Source organism: Amblyomma maculatum, chromosome 11, assembly GCF_055883805.1.
Source record: "Amblyomma maculatum isolate TAMU_Amacu chromosome 11, ASM5588380v1, whole genome shotgun sequence".
NCBI lineage: Eukaryota > Metazoa > Arthropoda > Arachnida > Ixodida > Ixodidae > Amblyomma > Amblyomma maculatum.
In genome coordinates this window covers 163,387,120-163,409,454 of record NC_139354.1, presented here as the reverse complement: position 1 = coordinate 163,409,454, position 22,335 = coordinate 163,387,120, and the positions used below count along the sequence as shown (strand labels likewise).

At 44.5% G+C, this 22,335-nt stretch overlaps 1 protein-coding gene across 1 annotated transcript in view; it reads right to left on the bottom strand.

Moving 5' to 3' along the window:
- The window catches only part of RyR (Ryanodine receptor), a 1,181,579-nt gene that overhangs the window by 130,917 nt on the left and 1,028,327 nt on the right, over positions 1–22,335 (bottom strand). Inside the window, exons 108-111 of the mRNA XM_084584752.1 lie at positions 19,464–19,543; positions 17,448–17,546; positions 14,600–14,697; positions 514–717 (exon numbers count right to left, since the gene is read on the bottom strand). Of these exons, the coding sequence (XP_084440878.1) occupies positions 514–717; positions 14,600–14,697; positions 17,448–17,546; positions 19,464–19,543 (481 nt within the window). The remainder of the gene's footprint in view (positions 1–513; positions 718–14,599; positions 14,698–17,447; positions 17,547–19,463; positions 19,544–22,335) is intronic.

Genomic DNA, 22,335 nt, shown 5'->3' with positions numbered 1-22,335 from the left:
GCGCATGCCACCTCAGTAAAGAAAATAAACCAGACCACTGAAGATGACAAAAACACAATACAGAGCAGGTGGAAACACTAGAACCCCTTTGGTTTCCCATAACACTTTCGGAACCTCTAGCTGCCCTCCATTTCGTACACTGTGCCATGTGTGGCAGGGAAACACTGCTCAAGGAACATTTCCCCTTGCTCCTCCTGTTTCAGCACTCAGTACCATCAAATTCAGTGCAACAGTGGCAAGCCTAGGAATCAAGAAACTTCATTTTCCATTCAGAAAATAAATAACTGATTTCAACTGAAAAACATCCAATTGTGCTTTGTCCTCAGCTGGACCAGTTGGTACCAAATGGAATTTAGCCCAAATTTCAGTTGGTGCCCACTGGTCCAACTGGGGGCAAAATACAACAGGCAATTTTCCAACAAGTCAACAGTGTTTTTTTTTTCTATAGGGTTATGCTCCTAGTTGCCCCTCCGTCTCCTTCCTAAGCACGGTGAATGCTAGCCTTCAGTTGACCTTGTGAATGCAAAGATCAGCCAGATGACATAGAAGAAGCCGAAGAAGGACATCTTGAAGGTGCCAAGCAGGATCTCCCCCAAGGTCATGGAACGTAGCTTCTGGTACTGGCGGCGGATGTTGGACGGCCGCAGCAGAGACAGCCCTGCCCCAATGCCATCACGGAGGAGGCCAAGCCCCTGTTTGATGGGCTCCAGGGGACCCCTGCAATGGTGACAAGGAAAAGCGGACGCAGTATGACACAGCTGTAGTATGACAAGGAAGAATTATTGTTCAGGGCTAAACTCATCCACCAAGATACTCATATGTCATATCCTCCCACGAAAGTCATATGTCATATCCTCCCACATATAGCACCAGTTTCCTTTCCTCCTGGCAAACAAAGTATGGCACCTTCTTTGGGCAGTGGTGCAGACTAGCACTTCCGGATGCCAATGAAGCCCACGTCAGCACCATAAAACCATGGAATGAGCTAAGATGAAGCAATGCTCTAAAATATATATATCAGAGTGATGGAGGGGTGAAACTTGTTACTGTAATAATCTCATCCACACCACAATCCCCACTTAAAAATCCATTCCACTGCCTAACAAGTCCAGTGCTGCATACACTGCAAACCACTCTTGCACCGTCCCGAGGCGGATTAGCTTGGCAACAAGGCAAGGTCTGGCCTCAGCTCAGGACGCTGAGGCCAGACCTTGCCTTGTTGCCAGGTTAATCCGCATCACTATCCTTGTAAATACCAGCATCTCACACACAGATGGCACTCCGAACAAGTCAGATCCTCAGGGCACCTGTGGACAACAATAAAGAGGACTCAAAACTTGCACGAATTATATCAAGTTCCAATTAAGCAGAGCCGCTTCTATAGCAATGTCCATGTGTGATGCAAGAATGAAGTGCCAGAGAAGGGAATGCGCGACATGCTCTCACACTTTTTTATAGTAGGGGAGGCCTGACAAGAACGGCATCGGAATAATGAGCTGGTCACTTCAGGTGCCTCAAGACTTCTGTGTGCAGGGCTATAGCGGCCTGTGGTCCTCTGGAGTGCTTCTGCACTAAGTGAAGACGTGCAGTGTGAAGCTTGCATCTGAAGCTACGAGGTTCAGCACCGAGAATGAATTGGAGACAGCACATATTTTTTGCTGCTTCCATGTCACCCACTGGGGTGCATCACATTGTCAGTGGCAGGCATGCAAAGAGCATGCGAAATATCAACATGCACTTCGTTACTTGCTCCATAATTGTCATCTCTTTGTTGCACGTAATCTCGTTAGTAATAAGATAGAACCCCCGCTCGTTCCTAACTAGTTGGCATTGCATAATGTGAACAAGTCAGTTCAAAATATATGAACGAAAGACAAAAGGAAGGACACATAGGACGGTCACGGGTGCTATTACCAACTGTTTAGAGAAGTGAATGGCGAGCATGCACAAGGAGAATACAGAAAAGGTACTAAAGTCACCCAACAGGCTATTGAAAAAGGAATCTAAAAAAGCACACTGAGCAGAATACACATGTACAGACGTATCACCGGACAACTTTTTGATATGATATGCCTCTAACAGAAGCCCATCCTTATTACTGCCACATTTAAGCAACAGCGCTACTGGAGAAAGACAAGAGCACGAAGGGACACACGACTGCGCTGAACTTGCAACCCCCATCTTCGTCCTCTAGCGCTGTTGCTTAAACATGAATGATCATCAACTAGCCCGAACCTTCATTCTTCATTAGCTTATTATTGCTACTCTTGCCCAGAACAGTTGCTTCTAAAACATTGCCTTACACATGCTGTCACAAAAAGCAAGGTACCACATGAGATTCACATTATAGTCATTATTTTTTACATTTTTGGCATGCTCCCATAGCCAGTCATTAATACAGCGGCTAGCTTGGCCAAAAGTTAAAGCTCAGCTACTTTGGTCATCTGATGAGAAGAGAGGAGTCGCTGGAGAAAGATTTGATGTTGGGAAAGGTTGAGGGTCGCCGGAGAAGGGGTAGGCAGCGAACGCGATGGTTAGATGGCATTCTCGAGGCATTGCAGATGAAGCTATGTGATGTTAAGAAGATAGTGAGAGACCGGAAAGCGTGGCGTGACATGGTCCATAGGGTCACGAAGAGTCGGACACGACTGAACGCCTGAACTGAACTGAACTGAGCTTGGCCAACGTACGAAGCCCCAGATATGAGAGGGCGATGCAGTATACCACTCCTGTAGCACAGTTAACGTATCACATTAACCAGCATATTACAAGGTTCGAGTTAGCAGAAACGGGAAAACGTTTTGCTCCACATATAATGCAAGCAAAGAAAGATCAGCATAAGTATTTATATGTACTATACTTCGCAGTTGCTCAGCAAGGCGTACGTGCTTTCACGCCCAATGCCACCCCCAACCCTGTGCCAAGCGTTGCGAATGATGCATTCCACATTCTTATGCCAGTGCTTTTCTTATCGCGCTGACTCGTTTGATCAAAGGATTTCACGCATCTTAAAGAGAAGAGCAGCTCACATTTGCACCGGCAATTGTGGAATCAACATGGTTCTCCCGTTAGCGGAAACCAGTAGGCCGCTTCTAGCACTGATGCTGGGCAGCGCACGAGCTGCCAGTTAGCATGTGCCGCACTTGTGCTTTTTTGCACCTAGCACCTTGACCAGGGGCGTGTCGTGTGCGCACCATATTTTCGAATTCGGCGTTTTCATGATCATCGTCTTCCGTTGTATTATCCCTTGCTTTCCGTAGAAACTCATCCTGGGTACCTCTAAATTCGTTTGTTACCCTGCATTTCGCAAAAGTGCGTCTGTGATTCAGCTGCAGGGCATAGCCAGCATGGCTGAAAAGGCCCGTGAAAGACCCGTGCAAAATGCTGAGTGCTGCCTTTGCCATTCCTACACTGTGCGAGCTGTGACTGACCTGCTTAAAGTAGCGTGTGCACTGCTAGCACCGTGATTACGCAGTGGTCACAAGGGACACTGCGTCATCGTGGGGAAGCTGAAACTGCCGAAACAGTCAACAAACGCCACCGTTAGATGATGCCTCTAGTCACTAGCCCTGTATACATGAACTCGATAGCACCAGGTCGAGTCAGCTTCGAGTAAACTCGACCCACTTGGTGTCTGTATGAACTCGCTTTAAGTATAGCAACGGCGCCTAGCGTCGACACTCAAAGTTACTGCTTCCTGCTCGTGTTTGGTTTTGATTAATATTATTGAGAGCTTCGATTATTATTTTTTATCACTGATAAGGACTAGAAAGCATTCAACTTCAGCGATTCCCTTAGATGTAGCAGAGGCTTTTTGATCCCAGATTTCCCCATAACTTGATTCCCTGACTCGACAGCGTCTACATGCTTTTAGACAAGCGGATCAAGCGAAACAACCTACCCTTTGCAAGCGAGTTAACTCGACCTGCTCTGCCGCCTACTTTACTCGACCCGACTCTATCGTGTTCATGTATACAGGGCTACTGGAAGCCTAAAATTGAAGTCATTGAAGTTGAGGAGTTGTCTATAAATTAAAATATAAAAAAGATGGTGATGCCTATCACCCTCCTTTTTGCTCTTAACACCCACCTACCCCCCGCCCTCTTGTCCGTCCATTCATCCATCCAGCCTAATGCTGACAATGCTGAATAATAGCCAGAGTAGAATTGCAAATTTATTTGGATCTGCTTATAATACGAGGCGTAAATCTGACATGATAAAATCAATGAAAAAACCTCGTGGGCATGGGAAACCCACGCACCTAGGCATGCTGCCTTATGCCTCGTTATTTTACTTTGCACAGGTTTTTCTGCTTGGTTTGTCCTTCCTGTCATTTCAGCATGATGCAGTATCAGACGACACGCACCTTCAAGCAAAGCCAGATGTGGGGGATTTTCTGGCGGAACGACTACCTTCTACAAGCACCGCCCCGTTCGACGTGCCCTTTCCGGACTTCCGTTTACAAGACTGACAGCCAGCATTCAGCTTCAATGGGCCCGGTGGACCCTATCTAGACATGTTGCCTTATGCCTCGTTCTGCTCTGGCTGGTGGTTACTCCACTACATTTAGAAATGGCAGTCACACCCACAGCACTGTGTTAGCATTATCAAAGACGTGTTTGTGTTTGCGCGCTGCTCTCATGGGGCAATGGTGAACCAAACCCTGGACTTGGTAATTCCAATGACCTGCAGAAGTGGTTAGTCACTGCACATCCCAGTAAGAAAAACAAGTGACTTTAAGTGGAATTAGAATTACTAATAGGAATCAGCTAGAATCAATTGGAACCAGCTGGAAAAATCTCCATTCCAATTGGTTATGATTGAGTGAGAGTAGAAACCAATTGAGTCCAATTGTACTTGCCATGACGGATAGAAGTACGCAACAAAAACGTGACAAAGAGAACAAGTGGACAATGGCGGCAGAGTTATATTGCACACTTATATTACTGTCTGTCAGGTTCACCAATTCGCCCAATCAGCCGTTCTTCTACTGTACTTGCCAATGGGAATAAACTGGACCAGTTGGAAATCATTAACTCCAATTAGTTACCACTGAGTCATTATTGAATTTAATTGAGTCGAACTAGACGTGCAAATTGGGGCCATTTAGAAAAAACACTTGGTTTCGCCAACAGGTCCAACTGCTCTGCTTAACTGCATTCAAAATATCCATGCAAACGTTTGCATATTTGACAAAAATGGCAAAATTAGTATAATTTTTTTATTAACAGCTTCCAAAACCTTAATCTGCTGAATTGTGCACGTCATTTGCACTTTTTTTCGAACTGAACTTAAATGAAATGACTTTGCAGAAACAAACATACACTCACCAAAATGTTTTGAAAAAAGAAAACACTAATGTTTTGGCGCCCGTATGGATGTATTGATTGCATTGATCGCTGCATGGAACGACGACTGCTTAAATACGGTTAAAATTGCATATCTCTGGAAGATTTCCACGTATTCTGTTAAGAGCATGCTTCGTGTTATGATAATGAAAAGATTCTAAAAGAAGGCTCGATGATAAGTTTCTCTCGGCTTCGTCCCAATCGATGGTGCGTCCCGTTGATACGCTATTGGAGTGGCCGTTCGTGACGTCATTCTGATGATCTCTGAGCCTGCGTCAGAAGTTTCCGGTTTCACCAATGCAGGCAGCGTCCACACGGTATCTCGTGGAAGACCAAATGTTTCATGAGATGAGATCCCAAAGCACAAGGGTGAAACTGCCAATGCAGCGTACATGAAAGAATGACTGACACGGTGAGCAGATAAAAAAGAATTTGGACTTTTAAACATAAATGCGCAGAGCATAATCAATAAAAGCTGTTCTTCTTGGTTGAAATAGATTACCCACTTCTTATCAAGCATTTCGCTGTGACAGATTATCAAACCGGAGAGTGGCGGTTCTCATAGGAAACAGTATTCAGATGTCAAATTGATTACTATGAAAGCATCTCACTTAAGCCATATTTTAGGGAAGCTCTGCATAGCTAAAATATAAGCTAAGCTAAAATATAACACGTGAAGAAGAAAGAGACACTATCGCGTTATACCTTTAGCAGCGGAGCTTATGTGACCCCCTAATTTTTCTATAACGATATGATATAATATAAATCTGATTTTATGAACACAGCCAGTTGCACAAAGCACAAACACTTCGCAGTAATGTGAGTTGACTTTTCAAATTTCTTTTCATTTCAGCCAAGTTTCTCCTTCTCCGAGTTCCTCGAAGCTTCCAATGTCAGCACTTTCCTATGAGATCACGGCTTCAAATGTTTGCTTTCTGACAGAGGGAATAAACAAGAAACAGACATATTTAAAAATATCGGTGGATTTCAGGTAGCTGTGAATTAGCGAACCATCGGGTGACTCGAAAAAACACACAAAAATGAAGCGCACGCTTCGTTATTCTATTGGCCGCGTTGGTAGGTATAAAACCTGAGCTGCGCGCTCTGGACGTGGACCGGTCAAAACAAGCTGCACGTGAGCATGTTACAACACACTAGTGGGATGTCATCTTTTCCTGCTTTTCTAGACGCCACAGGTTTGGCAGCCACTTGCTTTGCAGCGTGAAACACGCAACTCGGGCGCACTAGACAACCGTATTGCTCTGTGCACCAAGCACTACCATTTCGTACGAGTGTGAAAAGTAATTTCGGTAATTATGCCCGTGTCTTAAATCCAATAAGCAATGGTAAATGCAACCTACGTACAAAATGTTTCAAAGAATGTATTTGCATAATAGCATTCGTTATGCATGCATTGCTCCTTCTCCCGTGTCCTCCATCGCAGCATAAGCTTATCCTTCAAGTTCACAAGGCTCCATAGCGCGCAAAACAACCTTGCTGTTTTAGGTGATAGCAAATTCTGTGAGCTAGCTCCCAGTCAGAGGGACGTGCAGTAATGCTTTACATGATGCAAGTGACACTTGTAAAGCCGATTAGGACTGCAAACGAACGGTCGCATACACGCGTATACCTTGATTCCGTGCGCGTCTATGATGGTGCGCTGGCTGCAGAAGGGCACGCAACAACATGCTGGCATCATTCCGAATAGAGCTTGGAGCTAACAGCGACTGCTGTGGTGCTAAAAAATGAAACAATCGCTTGTGAGCTTACCAATGCACCTTTCGGTGCATGCACGGGTTCTACGAAGGCGCACGTTGACAGCGTACTCGATGGGAGGCGCGGGCGGACTGAACAAAGCATGGCTGCCGCGCACAGTTTCTGTTGCTTTCACTAGATGGCGCTAACTTTTGTAAAGGAAGGAAGATTTCTTTGATAACTCAAGAGGCAGTGCCCTACTTTTTTGAAGCTAGATCAGGGTGCCTTAGAACACGCAGCTACAAAAAGAAATTTAACAATGGAGATGACGCATGTGCTGTATGTGGAAACTCCAGTGAAACAATTGACCATATTATACTCGAATGTAATGGTATCCATCCGGAAGTTGGTGCAGGCGCAATCACTGTTCCTGAAGCTCTGGGCTTTAGAGATAACAGTGGCCGGGTGAATAAACCGGCGGTGGAAACTAGCAAAAAAGGACTGGAAGATTGGTGGCTTAAAAGCAGAGAAGTGACATAATGTTAGTAATGTAGGAACAAAATTTAATAAATAGAATGGTGGTTTAGTTAACCATTCTAAATCAATAATTAAGATATAGGGAGAAAAATGAGCATGATAGCTACTGCTACCACCCCGTTTCAAAGGGGACGCTCCTATATTCCATCCATCCATCCATCCTCGTAAAGAACTAGGAAACTAACTAGTAAGTATGCTAGTCACAAGGACGGAGAAATAAAGAGCATTAAGCAACAGATGAAAAACACAGAAGGTAAAAATTGGATAAATTCGATGAAAAAGAAACAGAGTGTGGAATTATACCGAAAGTGGAAAATGAAGATCAGGAAGGAAGATTTCTTTGATAACTTAAGAGGCAGTGCCCTACTTTTTGAAGCTAGATCAGGGTGCCTTAGAACACGCAGCTACAAAAAGAAATTTAACAATGGAGATGACGCATGTGCTGTATTTGGTAACTCCAGTGAAACAATTGACAATATTATACTCAAATGTAATGGTATCGATCCGGAAGTTGATGCAGGCGCAATCACTGTTCCTGAAGCTCTGGGGTTTAGAGATAACAGTGGCCGGGTGAATAAACCGGCGGTAGAAACTAGCAAATGACGACTGGAAGGTTGGTGGCTTAAAAGCAGAGAAGTGACAATGTTAGTAATGAAGGAACAAAAATTTAATAAATAGAATGATGGTTTAGTTAACCATTCTAAATCAATAATTAAGGAATAGGGAGAAAAATGAGCCTGATAGCTACTGCTACCATCCCGTTTCAAAGGGGACGCTCCTATATTCCATCCATCCTCTATTGTTTAACAATTATTGCCCCCTATCGCTGATTTCATCATGCTGCGAACTTCTTGACCATACCTATTATATCCAAATACATACAAACCTTTCTTGATGAGAACATATCATTGCTTTTCCAGCATGGATTTCAGAAAGGCTTTTCTATGGTCACCCAGCTCACATCAGCAGCTCAAATTTTTCCCAGGTTCTTGACAATTCCGACCAAGTAATCATCATATTTCTAGACTTTAAGAAAGCCTTTTGATTTAGTTTCGCACAGTGAACATCCATAAACTTGAAACTATTGGTCTCCCCTCAGTCATCGTTAACTGGTCTTTAGCTTATTTATTTAACCAACTTCAATAAGTGGGTATCAATGGTCAATGTTCCAACAAACTTCCAGTTAACTGTGGTGTCCCTTAAGAGGGTTAACTGCTGAGCTAGCTGGTTGTCAGGCATAATTTCAGGACACCATGGTGTTCTTGTTTTGTGTGTGCTTCTGTGCTGTGCTGAAAACCCCACAATTATGCCTGGTGTCCCGCAAAGCACAGTCTTTGGTTCACTACTTGGATGAAAAAACAGCGCAAAAGACAAGCACCAGAGCAAAGAAACACAAGACGAGTGCTGTCTTTTGCACTGTTTTTCCATCCAATATATTGCACCAACTCGCCCGTTTGGCTATAGTGTTGTCCACTACTGTTTCTTATCAATGACATATTACCGCGACATTACTCACCCTGTTCAAATTAGGTTGTTTGTGTTTTGTATAATGAAACCATTGTTCCAGGCGACCAGATTTTACTTAATTCTAACCTGTATCAATAAGTGTGTAATAAATGAGGAATGAAACTAATTCTTTTTCATATGCCCACCAATGAGTAATTTTAGTTGGAATGAGCATATTGACACCTTTCACAACCTTTGTTTTTTTAAACATAAGTTAGAACAAGCTCTTTCTGACGTTAAACATTGATGCTCTAGAAAGAATTCCATGCAAGGTTTATATTTTTGTTTCAAATATTGCCCCACTGACTCACCGTATACCCCAAAGCTTCAACATAACATACAGTCCCTCGAGCCTCGGCGCAGAATACAAAGGCTAACATTTTTCTTTCTAATAAAGAACAACAATTGTGAGCAAAGCAAGCAAAGTGGCAATGGGGGCTAGTTGGTTTACATTTCAAGAATTTTCGTGCTACGATATAAACAGATACACGCGAAAACAGGAACCACGTACACAGGACAAGCGCACAACCAAACAATTGTGAGTGGTTCCTGATTTGTATCTTAAACCGGTAACATCTAGAGCAGCAAGAAATAGACACACAGAATCATTAACGTCTTACTTTGTCAGAACTAACATCTTGAAATTTTCTTTTTTTGCTGTGCACCATAACAGAGTAGAATCAGCTACAAATATCATCACTTGCTGAAATGGACAACTTAGAAAAGGCCATTCATTGACTCACTGTTTTTCTGTCCCTCTAACTTTCTGTTTGTGTACTTTGTTTTGCAATTGTTGCCCCTCCTTCCAGGGCCCTTCACTGGGCCTGCAGTATGCTCGAATAAATAAATAAATAAAATTAAGTACTACATACGGGTTTTTACGGTATGTGATCCGTGCCGGCACAACCAGTAATGCGAGGGCAAAGCTTTGGAAGCTTGTTGGGTGCTGAAAACACCAACTTTCTCTCAGGTTGTGAGAAAGTTGGTGTACATGAGGAATCACCACCGGCTTTGAAGATAGGGGAGCAGACTTGTTTATGTAGAAAGATGGGCTAGTTGGTCTTGATAAGTAGAGTGCATATTTCCTCAGCACAAAATTACAGACAGGACGAAATGAGGAGACTGACAAGGGACGCACCCTGAACTTCCACTGATAGTTTATTGGTAGCAAAATCAATACAGTCGAACCCGGATATATCGAATTTTGGTTATATCGAACTCACGAAATATCCCCTTGAAAATGCCATGTAAAAGTATAGGAAAGCCGCGTCATATATCGAACTCAATTTCACCGGTCATTCTATATATCGAACTCCGCACCATGCACTTGAAAGTGTGCCTTCCCCAAAGATGATCGCATCAGCCTCGGCCGTTTGCTTCATGACGTTTTCAAGCCACGCGCAGAAGGAATGAGAGGGGACAGTTCGGCGACGGCTGGTCTAGGGCAGCGCCGCGCCCATTCCCCAAAGGCGTGCGCATCTGCGGCTATAATTTCCCGTGCGCCAGCACGTAACGTTTGCAAGCCACGTGCGTGAATGTACCAGAAAGAACCGGTGGGAACGACAGGGGAAAAACGCGATAGAGCGAAGCGCGAGGTGTGTACATTATTTTGCTGAGCTATCTCTCTCCTTCCTCTTTCCTGGCCTTCGTTCGCAGTAGCACGCGCTACGCATGAGCCAAGCTAACTCAGCTCGTTTTCAGACAGAACGTCGGACGGTTTCTCCAGTGTGTGTTGTGAACCCTCTGCACGCGGCGCTGATGTGGCTATGGCGCCTGCGGAAGCGGCAGATATCTCCGTTTTTTTTTTTTTCCGAGAGTCATCCATTCCTGCCGTTGTGCTGTAAGCGCGGTGTAGCGTAAAATATGGCGGCTGCGAACGTTAAGAAGTGGCAGTTTTTTTGCAGGAGTCATTTATCTTTGCTTATGTGAATAAAAGAAAGCACGCGGTCAGCTGTGATCATGACACCGGCTTTTAGCATTTTTCGCTTCAAATAGCATTTGCAGCTACAGCCGAACCCGGATATATCGAACTCGAAGGGGATTGCGAAATAGTTCGATATATCGATAATTCGATATACAAAAATCGGCTTGAGACACCACTTGCGATCGTGAAAAATGATACGGCATTTGTCGTGTAGTCAACCCACTCCTCATTTCTGCCCCCGAGAATTTGAAAAACAAAAAAAAAAGCGTTCGGTGGCGCGTCTCTTCGTTTCGACCGTCGCATCCACAGCTCATTTATTGGCAGCACGCCAAGATGCTGCGCAGCGATAACGTCACGACGTGTTTATCTTTTTACTATACTTTTTATAGATCCTGCTGTGGTAGGGAGCGAACTTGGCAGAGTGCTCGCGTGATGGCTTGATTGCACAAGTCTGGTTCGATTTATCGCGCCGCGCTTGGGATGGAACGGGCATAGTCCACTGCTACAAAATCATAGGCAAGCGTGATAGCTGCAAATGCCGTTTGAAGGGAACAATGCTAAAAGCCGGTGTCATGATCGCAGCCGACCGCGTGCTTTCGTTGATTTATAGATGCAAGAATGAACGACGCTCGCAAAAAAAAAAAAAATCTGTCGATTCTTAACGTCCGCATGTTCAGCCCGACCAAGAACAACTCTCGCAAAAAAAAAAAAAAAATGCTGCTTCTTAACCTATGCAGCTACCATAGCATACGTTCAGCACGACGGCAAGAATAAAGGACTCTCTCAAAAAAAAAAAAAATCTGCAGCTTCTTAACGTCCGCAGCCACCATAGCTTACGCGCGTTCCGCATGACGACACAAGACGCTCATCGCACCCCAGCTGCTGCGCGCAGAGCGTTCACAACACACACTGGAGAAGTGTCTGCCACGAGCTGAGCTGGCTTGTCCGCGCATGCGTAGTGCTTGCTGCTGCGAACGAACATCGTGTTTTCCCCCTCTCCCAAACACCATGGCTGCATTGGTTCCCTCTCGTTCCTTCACACACATGATTCGCAAACGTCACGTGCTAGCGCGGCAGCGATCACCGCGGATGCATGCGCCTTTGGGGGAAGGGCGCGGTGCTGCCCTAGACCAGCCGTCACCGAACTGTGCCCTCTCATGCCTTCCACCCATGGCTTGAAAATGTCACGCGGCAAACGGCCGAGGTGATGCGATCGTCTTTGGGGGAGGCGCACCATCTAATGGGTTTTAAGTGTTTTTGACAAACATGGACTTGGGCTCTCTTTTACCCATGAACTACCCGACACTAACGTTTTACAGTTTTTAGACTTGAAACTAACCTTCCTTGAAAGACATGTTTGCTGGGGCTATTACCCACATGCTAAAAAAGACCTTTTGCCTTATGATTCTATGCATTCGAAAACTGTGAAAAGAGCAATAGCTTCGCATTGCTTAGAGTCTTCGCTCAGGAAGTCGTGCCCGCATCAGTTGCAATCCAGCTTCCATATTCAGATGAGCCGGCTTTCGGCGGCTGGGATCCCCTGCTCTGTGTTGGTTGCAGTTTGCGAGACCCTCCTTCAAAAGATCAAGAGCGGAACGCGACGACGTACTGGAGAGGATAGACGGAGGACGCAGAAGCCGCTTGTTGTGCCTTACATGCACAAAACCTCGCACAACCTGAGGAAAGTGGCCAACAGGCATGGCGTGAGTGTCGCATTTTCGGCTCCTAACAAGTTGGGAAAGTTGTGCCCCCAAATTTGCAACCCAAGAAAAGGGGGTTGCCAGATAAAGCACGACTCTCCGTTTACAAAGTGTTCTGTTGGAGTGGTCTATGCTATTCCCTTGACGTGTGGAAAGTTGTATGTAGGCAAAACTGGCCGATGCATCAACGAGCGTTTGGGGGAACATGCACGAAATTTGTCCGATTTAAAAGACAAGTACGCACATTTGGTTGCGCACGTAATCAACTGCAATGGATGCGGGGCCAGGTTGAATGAGACGAAGATTCTTGGAAAGAGTAAGGATAAAACGGCACGTGTTAGTTTGGAGGCTTTCTACATTAAGAAGTTTGACAGCAGGTGTATCAGCATCCCCTCATTATCTCTTCTGGCCTCCGAAATTAGGTTTTTAGATTCTGTTATCCATTAACCGAGTTTTTTTCCTTGCATTCTCGATGGTCGTTTGATGATTTCCCGTATCTTTCTCCCCATCCTTCTTTCCCTTTGGAAGTCTTCGCCTATATAAGATCACTTGTGGGTTTCAATAAATTCAGTTGTGAGTAGCGCCTTTGTCCCGTCTTCTTTCTTGTGGTGTGTTTATTTCGGCGCAGTTTTTCACAGTACGAGTATAGGCGATTCTGGTGAGGCTCTAACCTGCACCATAAAGCAGAGGCGAAGGTTTGGGGTATGCACTTAAGGGGAGATGCTCCTCGAAGATACTTTTTTCTTAATATTCAACCTATGATTATGAAACTTATATCATTGATAAGGATTTTAATGCAGATTCCAAATATGGTCTTAGTTTTTATGTAGCATGCATAGTTTTTGTGTAATAGAGTCTTCAAAAGTAAAATATAGGGCTTTTTGTGCACACTTTTTTGAGGATTAAATTTATGTTTAGAGTAGCTTGCAATAGCTCATTTTGCATCTTAGGTTTAGTAGTATGAGCAAAACTACTTGAAATTTGATTACAATATCCTGTATTTGCAAAGAAATTCACTAACATCAAAAGTGTACATTCTGGGTGCTGCTAGTCAACATTTTGAATTTTTGCCAGAAAATGTAGAAGAGATATTGACAATCCAGATAGATATGCCCATTCTGCATACTTTGAAGAAGCTGTGTGCAAAATTTTATCCAAATCTGAGAATTCTACGCACTTGAAAGTTTGTGCACAAAATGTAAAAAATGCTGAAAATTGGAATTGGAGAAAAACGCATCTGAAAGTTTGAAACATCTGCATTCTTGAAAAACATGACACAAGCACATGAAATTTATTCGCAAAATACAAAAATAAAAAATACGAAACTGCAGGAGATGCTGTCGGAGAGAAGAAGGCTTACTCTTCTTCTCCAAGCAGACGGCAATGGCGGGCGCTCCCGCATTCTCGAGAGGCAGACGCGCGAAAGTTGACGATGTGCGCGAAAAATTGCAGTTTCTCGAGTCACCTTGGCTCAATAAAATGGAATTTTTATTAACTTCGCGTTCGAATTTTGCCTTGATTTTTGGGGGGATTGTAGCTGAATGCCCAAAGATAATTTTGCAGTAAAAAACCGAAAATTGAAAAATGTCGCGAAAAACTCGCTTTTTCGACGTGCATCTCCCCTTAAGAGATGACGTTTAGCGTTTGTCCCATGCCTGTCTCCTCATTTCGTTTTGTCTGTAATTTTGCGCTGAAAAAATATGCATTCTACATAGGGGAGCAGTTCTTTATTGGGAACCTTTCTGTTTCTGTAGGAGGGTTTCAGCTATGGCTAATATGACTGGTCCAAGGAAGCCAGCTAATAAGAGTCATGAAACCTTTATGTGGGCAAGAATTGCGTAAATGAGGTGCATGAGATCTGCTGCAGACAAATGAGAGGAAGCACTCACGGCGGCTTGGCCTCCTCCGCCCCCAGGAAGGTGTAGGGTTCCGCCTTGGCTGGGGGCTCCTCAGTGTCTTCGTTCGAGATGCTACTCGCATGCTGCATCTGCATAGTTGGCCAAGCCAAAGTCTTAGCTCTGCCCTTTTCTCAGCAGCTACTGCCAGTACTGACAGTTCACATAGTAACACGTGCGTTCTGGTTTTGGTGTTTTATTGTTTCTGTTTCCTTATATAAGCATGTTTCCTGTGATTAAACTTTAGTTGAGAGTAGCGCTTGTTCCTGTGGTTTCTTCCTTTCGTCCCCGTTTGTTCGCGCTGTTTTTTTGGATAATGTATCACCAACTGGCCAGCTTAACTATCCTGCTATCAGGAGTTTCTCTGCATTCCTCTGACACATTGAGAAGACTGAACTTTTGACCTGTGATTAAGTCATTTATTTTCTATTTACATACCTACAGTGCCCTTGTAGGCATTAGTGTGGGGGGGAGGGGAAAGAAAAAACAAAATATGAGTGCACAGATGACATAATACAAATTCAGCTGTAAATTGAAAGGCATGAAGCGAGCAGTGAAAAATAAGTGAAAGCTCATTAATTCGAACCTCGATAATTCGAATTTTCGGATAATTCGAACTACACTACTCGGTCCGGCCAAGCTCCATAGAAATCTGTGTATAAAAAAGCCCGTTAATTCGAACGCGAGTCGGTTCCGCTACGGATAATTCGAACTACGCGCCGTCGCGTCTGGGCGGCTTGGCGCACATCACGAGGCAAAAAAAAAAAGAGGTAATGAAACACCTCCATGATCGGTAGGCATAATTAGAGGCTGCGCACGTCCAACACGGGGACAGAATAAGGAACCAGGTAAAACCATGGAAGAGTGGGTAAAACTTAATTGGCGCCATGACCGGCGTGGCGGCCGGCGGCATTGAAGGGAGGGGACGTGGCCGCGGCAAGGTCAGTGCATGGCCGCGCTGCGGCGGCTGCCTGCTCTCTCTTCTGTGCAACCTCCGTAGCTCGCAACTAAATACTCGTTAATTCCAACCCTGTTAATTTGGAAATAGGGATAAGCACTGTCAGCGCGGTCCCAGCCAATGCCCATAAAAGGCTATGATCTCGGACGGGCACTAAGGGTTAAACTTTTTTTTTTTTGCGATAGCCATCCATCCTTCCACCCATCAGTCGCCAACTTTTAAAATGATACTGAAGTAAGTAGCATGAGCATGCTAGTAGAGCGACATGTTGATCATGAAAGCACAAAAAAAAAAAAAAACACAAGACAGACACACGAGTGCGTACTTCCAAGTGATTTTATTTCATGTGAGAAGCAGAGTTTTATACTCTTGAAGTCACATAGGCATACTTGCAAGGCTACAACCACCAGAGTGAAGCTGCACGTGTAAATGATGCAAGATATGCCATCTCTTTCTCTGACAACCCAATCGACAGATCACTTACACAATCATTGCCTGTTCATGCTATCTCCACAGCCTCAACAATTTCTGGCGTGATTCTACATTTGCTCCTATAAGGAACTTTACAGGAGCAAATGTAAAATAATGAGGCTTTGGAGATAGCATGAGCAAAGAAAGAGATCTTGCATTATTTACAAGTGCAGCTCGATAAAAGCTTTTTATTCACTCTGTGGTTGTAGCCTTGCAAGTATGCGTACGCGCTCACATGAAATAAAATCCCTTGGAAGTATGCACTCGTGTGTCTGTCTTGTGTTTTTTTGTGCTTTCATGACCAGCATGGCTGACCAACTCGCATATGAAGCGAGAAGGCATAATTAGTGCTCCACTCAACACACTAACATTGATTATAATGACTTTATTATTCAGACCTCAAAATGATTTCCATTAGCAATGAGGCTTCAATAACAAAAACCACTGCCATTCATCAACTGACATCAGCTAATGAACAATGCTAACCACCTGCTAGGTTACTTAAGTTCTAACCTTTTAGTGTTCCTTCTTTTAAACAGCTGCTATATAAAGCACAAATTAACTCCAATCTAGAGTATGCAACTCAAGTCTGGGATCCTACTTAAGGCAATTACATTACTGCTCTTCAATTCGTTTTCCAGTAAATCTGGAAGGTTTCCAGGGCTAAAAGCTGCTCTGGGCAGCTTGACACTGAAGCCCTCACTTGGCATTACACACATGGCAAATAGTGGATAAATCAAAATAAATGTGCATTTCATTCCTACTAATTATAACCAAACTGCAGGCATAACTACTATGAAATCCAGTATTTCTCTTCCATCCCTCTCACTTTGTCGAAAAATGTCCGTGTACAGCATTCTTTCACGAGTTGTACCATTGTTATGAACTGCAGATGGCTTATTCCTCAGCCCTTTTATGTATCCCATCGTACTGAATTCCTTACAAAGTCTGTTTTGATTCATGAAAGACCAGACATTTTTTTCAGTCATTCTTGCCGCATACCTCAGGCAGCCGGAATCACCTTGCCATAGACATTGAAGGCATCAACGATGTTCACAAGAGTGGAACTAGCTTGGCCAGCGGTACACTTTGACATACAATAAAAACATATAATAAAAAGAATGAAAATAAAAACAGTGTAAAGCCCAGCTAGCATTGTATACTCAGGTGTTATTTAAATCCGTGTCTTTGCTGAATTTCCCTAATTTCATTTTCGAGTTTTTGCCACTTCCCCTCTGTAATGTTTCTGGCCCTGAGGGGTACAATAAATAAAAAAGTAAATAAATAAACAAATAAATAAGAGAAAACTTGCCTAATTCAGAAGTCACCTACGAAATTAAAAAAAGGCATATGCTACACAAATGAAGCCAAGGACACGTGGCTGCTGTACGAAGAACAAACAATGCCACACACCTCAAAGATGGCATCCTCACAGAAGTTGACGAAGGCCTCGAGCTTCTCTTTGTCTCCGCCCTCAGTGACTATGCTGTAGAAGAAGGCCCTCTTGGACTCCTGGGCACACCAGGGGAAAACAATTGGTCAGCATGCTACCAATTGCAAGAGTAACATATATTATAGTCGCTGACTGGTTTTTTGGATGCCTGATTATTTGGGCTCTGCCATGGCACTGTCAACGCGCTTCCCTCAACTACAGGTCAAAAGATATGAAAAATTGCCGCAACATTGCTGCCATTTTCTTAATATGCAACCTCGAACCGGTGTTGCATGCATCCCGCATATACTCTTGATAGTTCAGTTCAGTTCAGGCGTTCAGTCGTGTCCGACTCTTCGTGACCCTATGGACCATGTCACGCCACGCTTTCCGGTCTCTCACTATCTTCTTAACATCACATAGCTTCATCTGCAATGCCTCAATCTGTCCATTTCTCGCTTGACGATATCCAGTTTACCTTGCGTCATAGATCTTACATTCCATGTTGCTATGTGATATATCTCCTAGCAACATCGGACTTTCCGGTCGCTTCCCGACACATCCACAACTGAGCGTCCTTTTGGCTTTAGCCCAGCCGCTTCATTCGTCCTGGAGCTACTAGGAATCGCCCTTTGTTCATCCCCAGTAACATGTGGGACGCCTTCCAACCTGGGGGGCTCATCTTCCGGCGCCATATCGATAATGGTATTGTGACTGGCCATAGGGTTTTCTTGGCAGGAAATACTGGAGTGGGTTGCCATTACCTTCTCCAGTGAATCACATTTTGTCAGAACTCTCTGCCGTGACCTGTCTATCTTGGGTGGCCCTACACAGCAGAGCTCACGACTTCATCGAGTTTCGCAAGCCCCTCCGCCACGACAAGGCAGTGATCCATGAAGGGGACTCTTGATAGTAGGTCCTGCTAGCTGTGGCAGCGAATCAATGGGCGGCCCTGCTCCGCCACTCAATTGAGCTAACGATGGCATCTATCACGGGATTAACATCACAGCTTGCATGTAGAGAGAGCCACCATGGAATTTTGAAATATACTGTTTGCTTTTATACCAATGCGTGCAGCTTCCAGTGCTTTGCACAGACCACCGACACTTTTTTTCTTTCATGCGGAGAAAATGCAGAGCCACCCGAACTGATTTACTGGTCTCCCTCGCCTCGTTCTCTTTGAACATGGCGCCGCTTCAACCGTTATGCAGTTTTCCTCGCCGTCGCACCAGAGAGGAGACTGGCTTTGAGAATAAGGAGATTGTCACAGAAACCGACTTACCAGTTTTTATGCGCCCGGTAAATAAAGTGATGGTTTCGTTGTGAATTTGGTTTTTTGGATGCTTTTTTTGGTACCATGAGGGTCTGAAAAATTGGTCTGCAACTGTCGTCAAAAGGACAGAAAACTTGTTTTGAATTAACTGAAGCTCGTATTCAAAGTGACCCTTTTATTAAAGAGAAAGTATGCCTGGCATCAAAAAATCCTTTACATGAACTGGAAGAATTAAATCTAATGAGAGGTATATATGTATACCTCAATGGTACTTTGTCAGCAGATCACTGTTATGCTACAAGGTAACCCAGAAAAGCATGAAAATCTCTTTCCTCTTTGTCTCACACACAGACAGTGGGATGCCAAGATGTCTTATCCCAAACAGCTCTCTTTCTGAGACCACACATGTGGGTTCAGTGCAGGTTAAACAAAAAGGTGCAGGCAATGGAAACTGCTCCACTGGGCTGCACTCCAGTGTCCCTCATGGCCTATGTGCCCAGTTATAAAAAGTACTTGCGTTCATTAAAACGTTGTAACTGCAGTGCAAGGGTGAGGAAAAGCTTAGCTAAGGACTGCTGGCACTCTGTCCAGGCAGAGACAAGAAATTCACGTAAATAATATATATGCTGAAGAAACCAGCAACAGTCTTTCTATTCGTTTGGTTGAGCAGAAAGTGTGATACTCCACCTATGGAATGTGAAAACCAGTACAAAATATGCCTTGCCTTAATCTGTGGCTTCTCCCATTGGTCAATGGTGGACTCCTTTATCTCAAAGTAGACTCTCTCTATCCTCTTGCTGCTGCCTGGAAACGGAGAGGTGAACACAGGGAGTCAACAACCGGCATTACTTCCCCATTCTGGAACCCACATGCATCACGGTTACAAGATACCTGCTTTAACTGAGTGCCGGAATAGCTTCCACATATCCAGTGAAAGAAATCAAACAACAGGACACTGTCTAAGAGCAATAACAAATGCAAAAGCTTTTCAGGGCAGCTGGAGGGATGCGGCTCTTGAAAGTTTGATCACAACACAAGTTAGGATGCAGTAATTAATCGGGATGTTTCATTTTTGGGCCTCTTTTTTCCTATAATTTGGAAAAACTCAAATCTGGGTAGAAATTGGGTTCATCGTCAGCATCATCAGCTGGACTATAACCACTGCAGGGTAAAGGCCTCTCCATTTTCCTCCAATTATCCCAGTCCTGTGCCAGCTGCATCCACCTGACCCCTGCGAACTTTTTAACCTCATCCCCCACCTAACTTTCTGCCGCGATCTGCTACTCTTTCCTTCCCTTGGAATCCAATTGCTTACTCTTAGAGACCATTGGTTGCCCTCTTTTGCAGTATGTGCCCTGTATGTTGCAATATGTTTCGGTTTTGGAAGTCTCGAGCCTGGTGCAACTATTATCGGCATCAGATGGAGCACCAATAAAGATGGTGTTACGTTGAAGCTGATATGCGTCTTTCTCCGGTACGGCCTGACAGAGGCATGACGGGCATTGGGTGCCAGAGGTGTCGGAATCAGAAAGCAATAAGCCAGAACACTAAGATTGCAACCAGTGTGAAGACAGCACAAGGGCAAGCGACAATGGTGATCGAAGGTGGGGATGCCAACATGACAAGCTGACCGCAACATGGCGAGCGAATTGGCAGCTTTTCAAGCAGCGTTATGAACTCTACCTCATAGCAACCGGCCCCAGTACTGTTATTGAGATATATAACACGTTAAACTTTGGCAGCCCAACTGAAGCAGTGCCAGCACACCTCGCCATAGTGCTTCAGAAGCTCGATGAATATTTCGTGCCAAAGCGCAATGAGTTGTAAGCGCACTATGGTTTTTGCTGTAGGAAACAGCAAGCCGGCAAACAAACAGTTTGGCGCTTTTCTGACTGATCTCAGGCGAAAAGCGAAAAAAATGCAACTTTGCGGACCAATGTGACAAGATGATCCATGACCAGGTGGTTTTCGCCATGGCCAGTGAGGAATTGCACACAGAACTACTAAGGTTAGATGAGCCTACTGTTGATATGGTTGTGAAGGTATGCCACATACATGAAACCTCCACACAGCAGATGAAGGCATTCCAATGAGTAGGCACCATGCACAGTGACAATGACACTATTAATGTTGTCCCCAAACAGAACAAGAAGCATGTGCCCAAGGCAAACAGAAGCTGCAGGTATTGCGGGACAGTGCACATATTCAAGAAGGCACTTTGTCCTGCCTCGGGCAAAACATGTTCCAAGTGTGGCTAAGACAACCACCTTGCAAAACAGTGCAAATCAAAGGATTCTGTTCACTTGGTCAGTGATTGCTCCAGTTGGGAAGAAGTTTTGACTTTGCACAAGAGGAAAGGTCACCCTGCAGAATAGAAGAATGTTATCAAGTTGAGAGTGAATATAATCCCAGAGCTCTATGCTGAGACATGCCCCTACAAAGCTTCAGATGTTCTCGAGCCGAAAGGAAAATGTAGACCTGACCAACATTGCTACAAAGCAGAAGTTTGCTGCTGTTGCAGGCAAGAGATGACCTTATTTCGACAGCAGTGTCTTCAGCAATAAATAAGGATGTACAACTGAAAGTTGACCCAACAGTAGAACCTTACACTTGGGCAGAGTGCCCGTGAGCATCAAACCAAAGTTAGAAAATCTGCTAAAGGATTGACAGCCAAGCAAATTATTGCAAAGGTAGACGAGGCATGGTCGTTGCCACCAAGAAAGATGGATATGCATTAATCTGCAAGCACTCAACAATACTCTGAAAAAACAACGGCACCAGTCCTTGAGGATGTCTTAACTGAGCTGGCAGAGTCTTTTCCAAGCTTGATTTGCGGAATGGATACTGGCATTGCAAGCTTGGGCATGAGTCTAGCATGCTCACAACCTTCCAAGCACCATTTGGATGGCACAGGTGGCTTCAACTTCCATTTGGTCTATCAGTAGTGAAATCTTCCAAAAGCGATTACAGACTGTATTGGATGGCCTACAAGGAATCATGTGTGCCGTAGACGACATCATAGTATATGGAAAGGGCAGCGCCAAGGAAGCCACACAGAAGGATCATGACAGAAATCTGTACGCACTCATGGAGAGATGTCGGAACCAGGGCATTGGTATCAACAAGGGCAAGCTTGAACTGAATGCAGAGCAGATAACAGTCATAGACCACAGGCTCACGTCACATGAACTGGAAGTTGACCCCGACAAGAGTACTGCTATCGTTAAGATGGAAGCACCCATAGATGTGAATGGAGCTTTACGATTCTGTGGCACGGTAAACTACCTTGCAAGATTTCTACCAGGTAGATTTGACATTAGGGAACCTATAAGAAGGCTCACAGCCAAGAACATAGAATGGGCCTGGACCACTGAACAGCTGAGCGCATTCAACAGAGTGAAGGAACACCGCCTGTCCTCAAGTTCTACGATCCAAACACAGAACTCACAGTGCAATGTGATGCCAGTGAGAAAGGCCTAGGTGTGATGCCGCAAGATGATTCTCCTATCTACTATGCTAGCAAAGTTCTGTTGGCCACAGAGACGAGGTTTGCCCAGATAGAGGAAGAGATGTTAGCTTTCCTGCACACAACACCC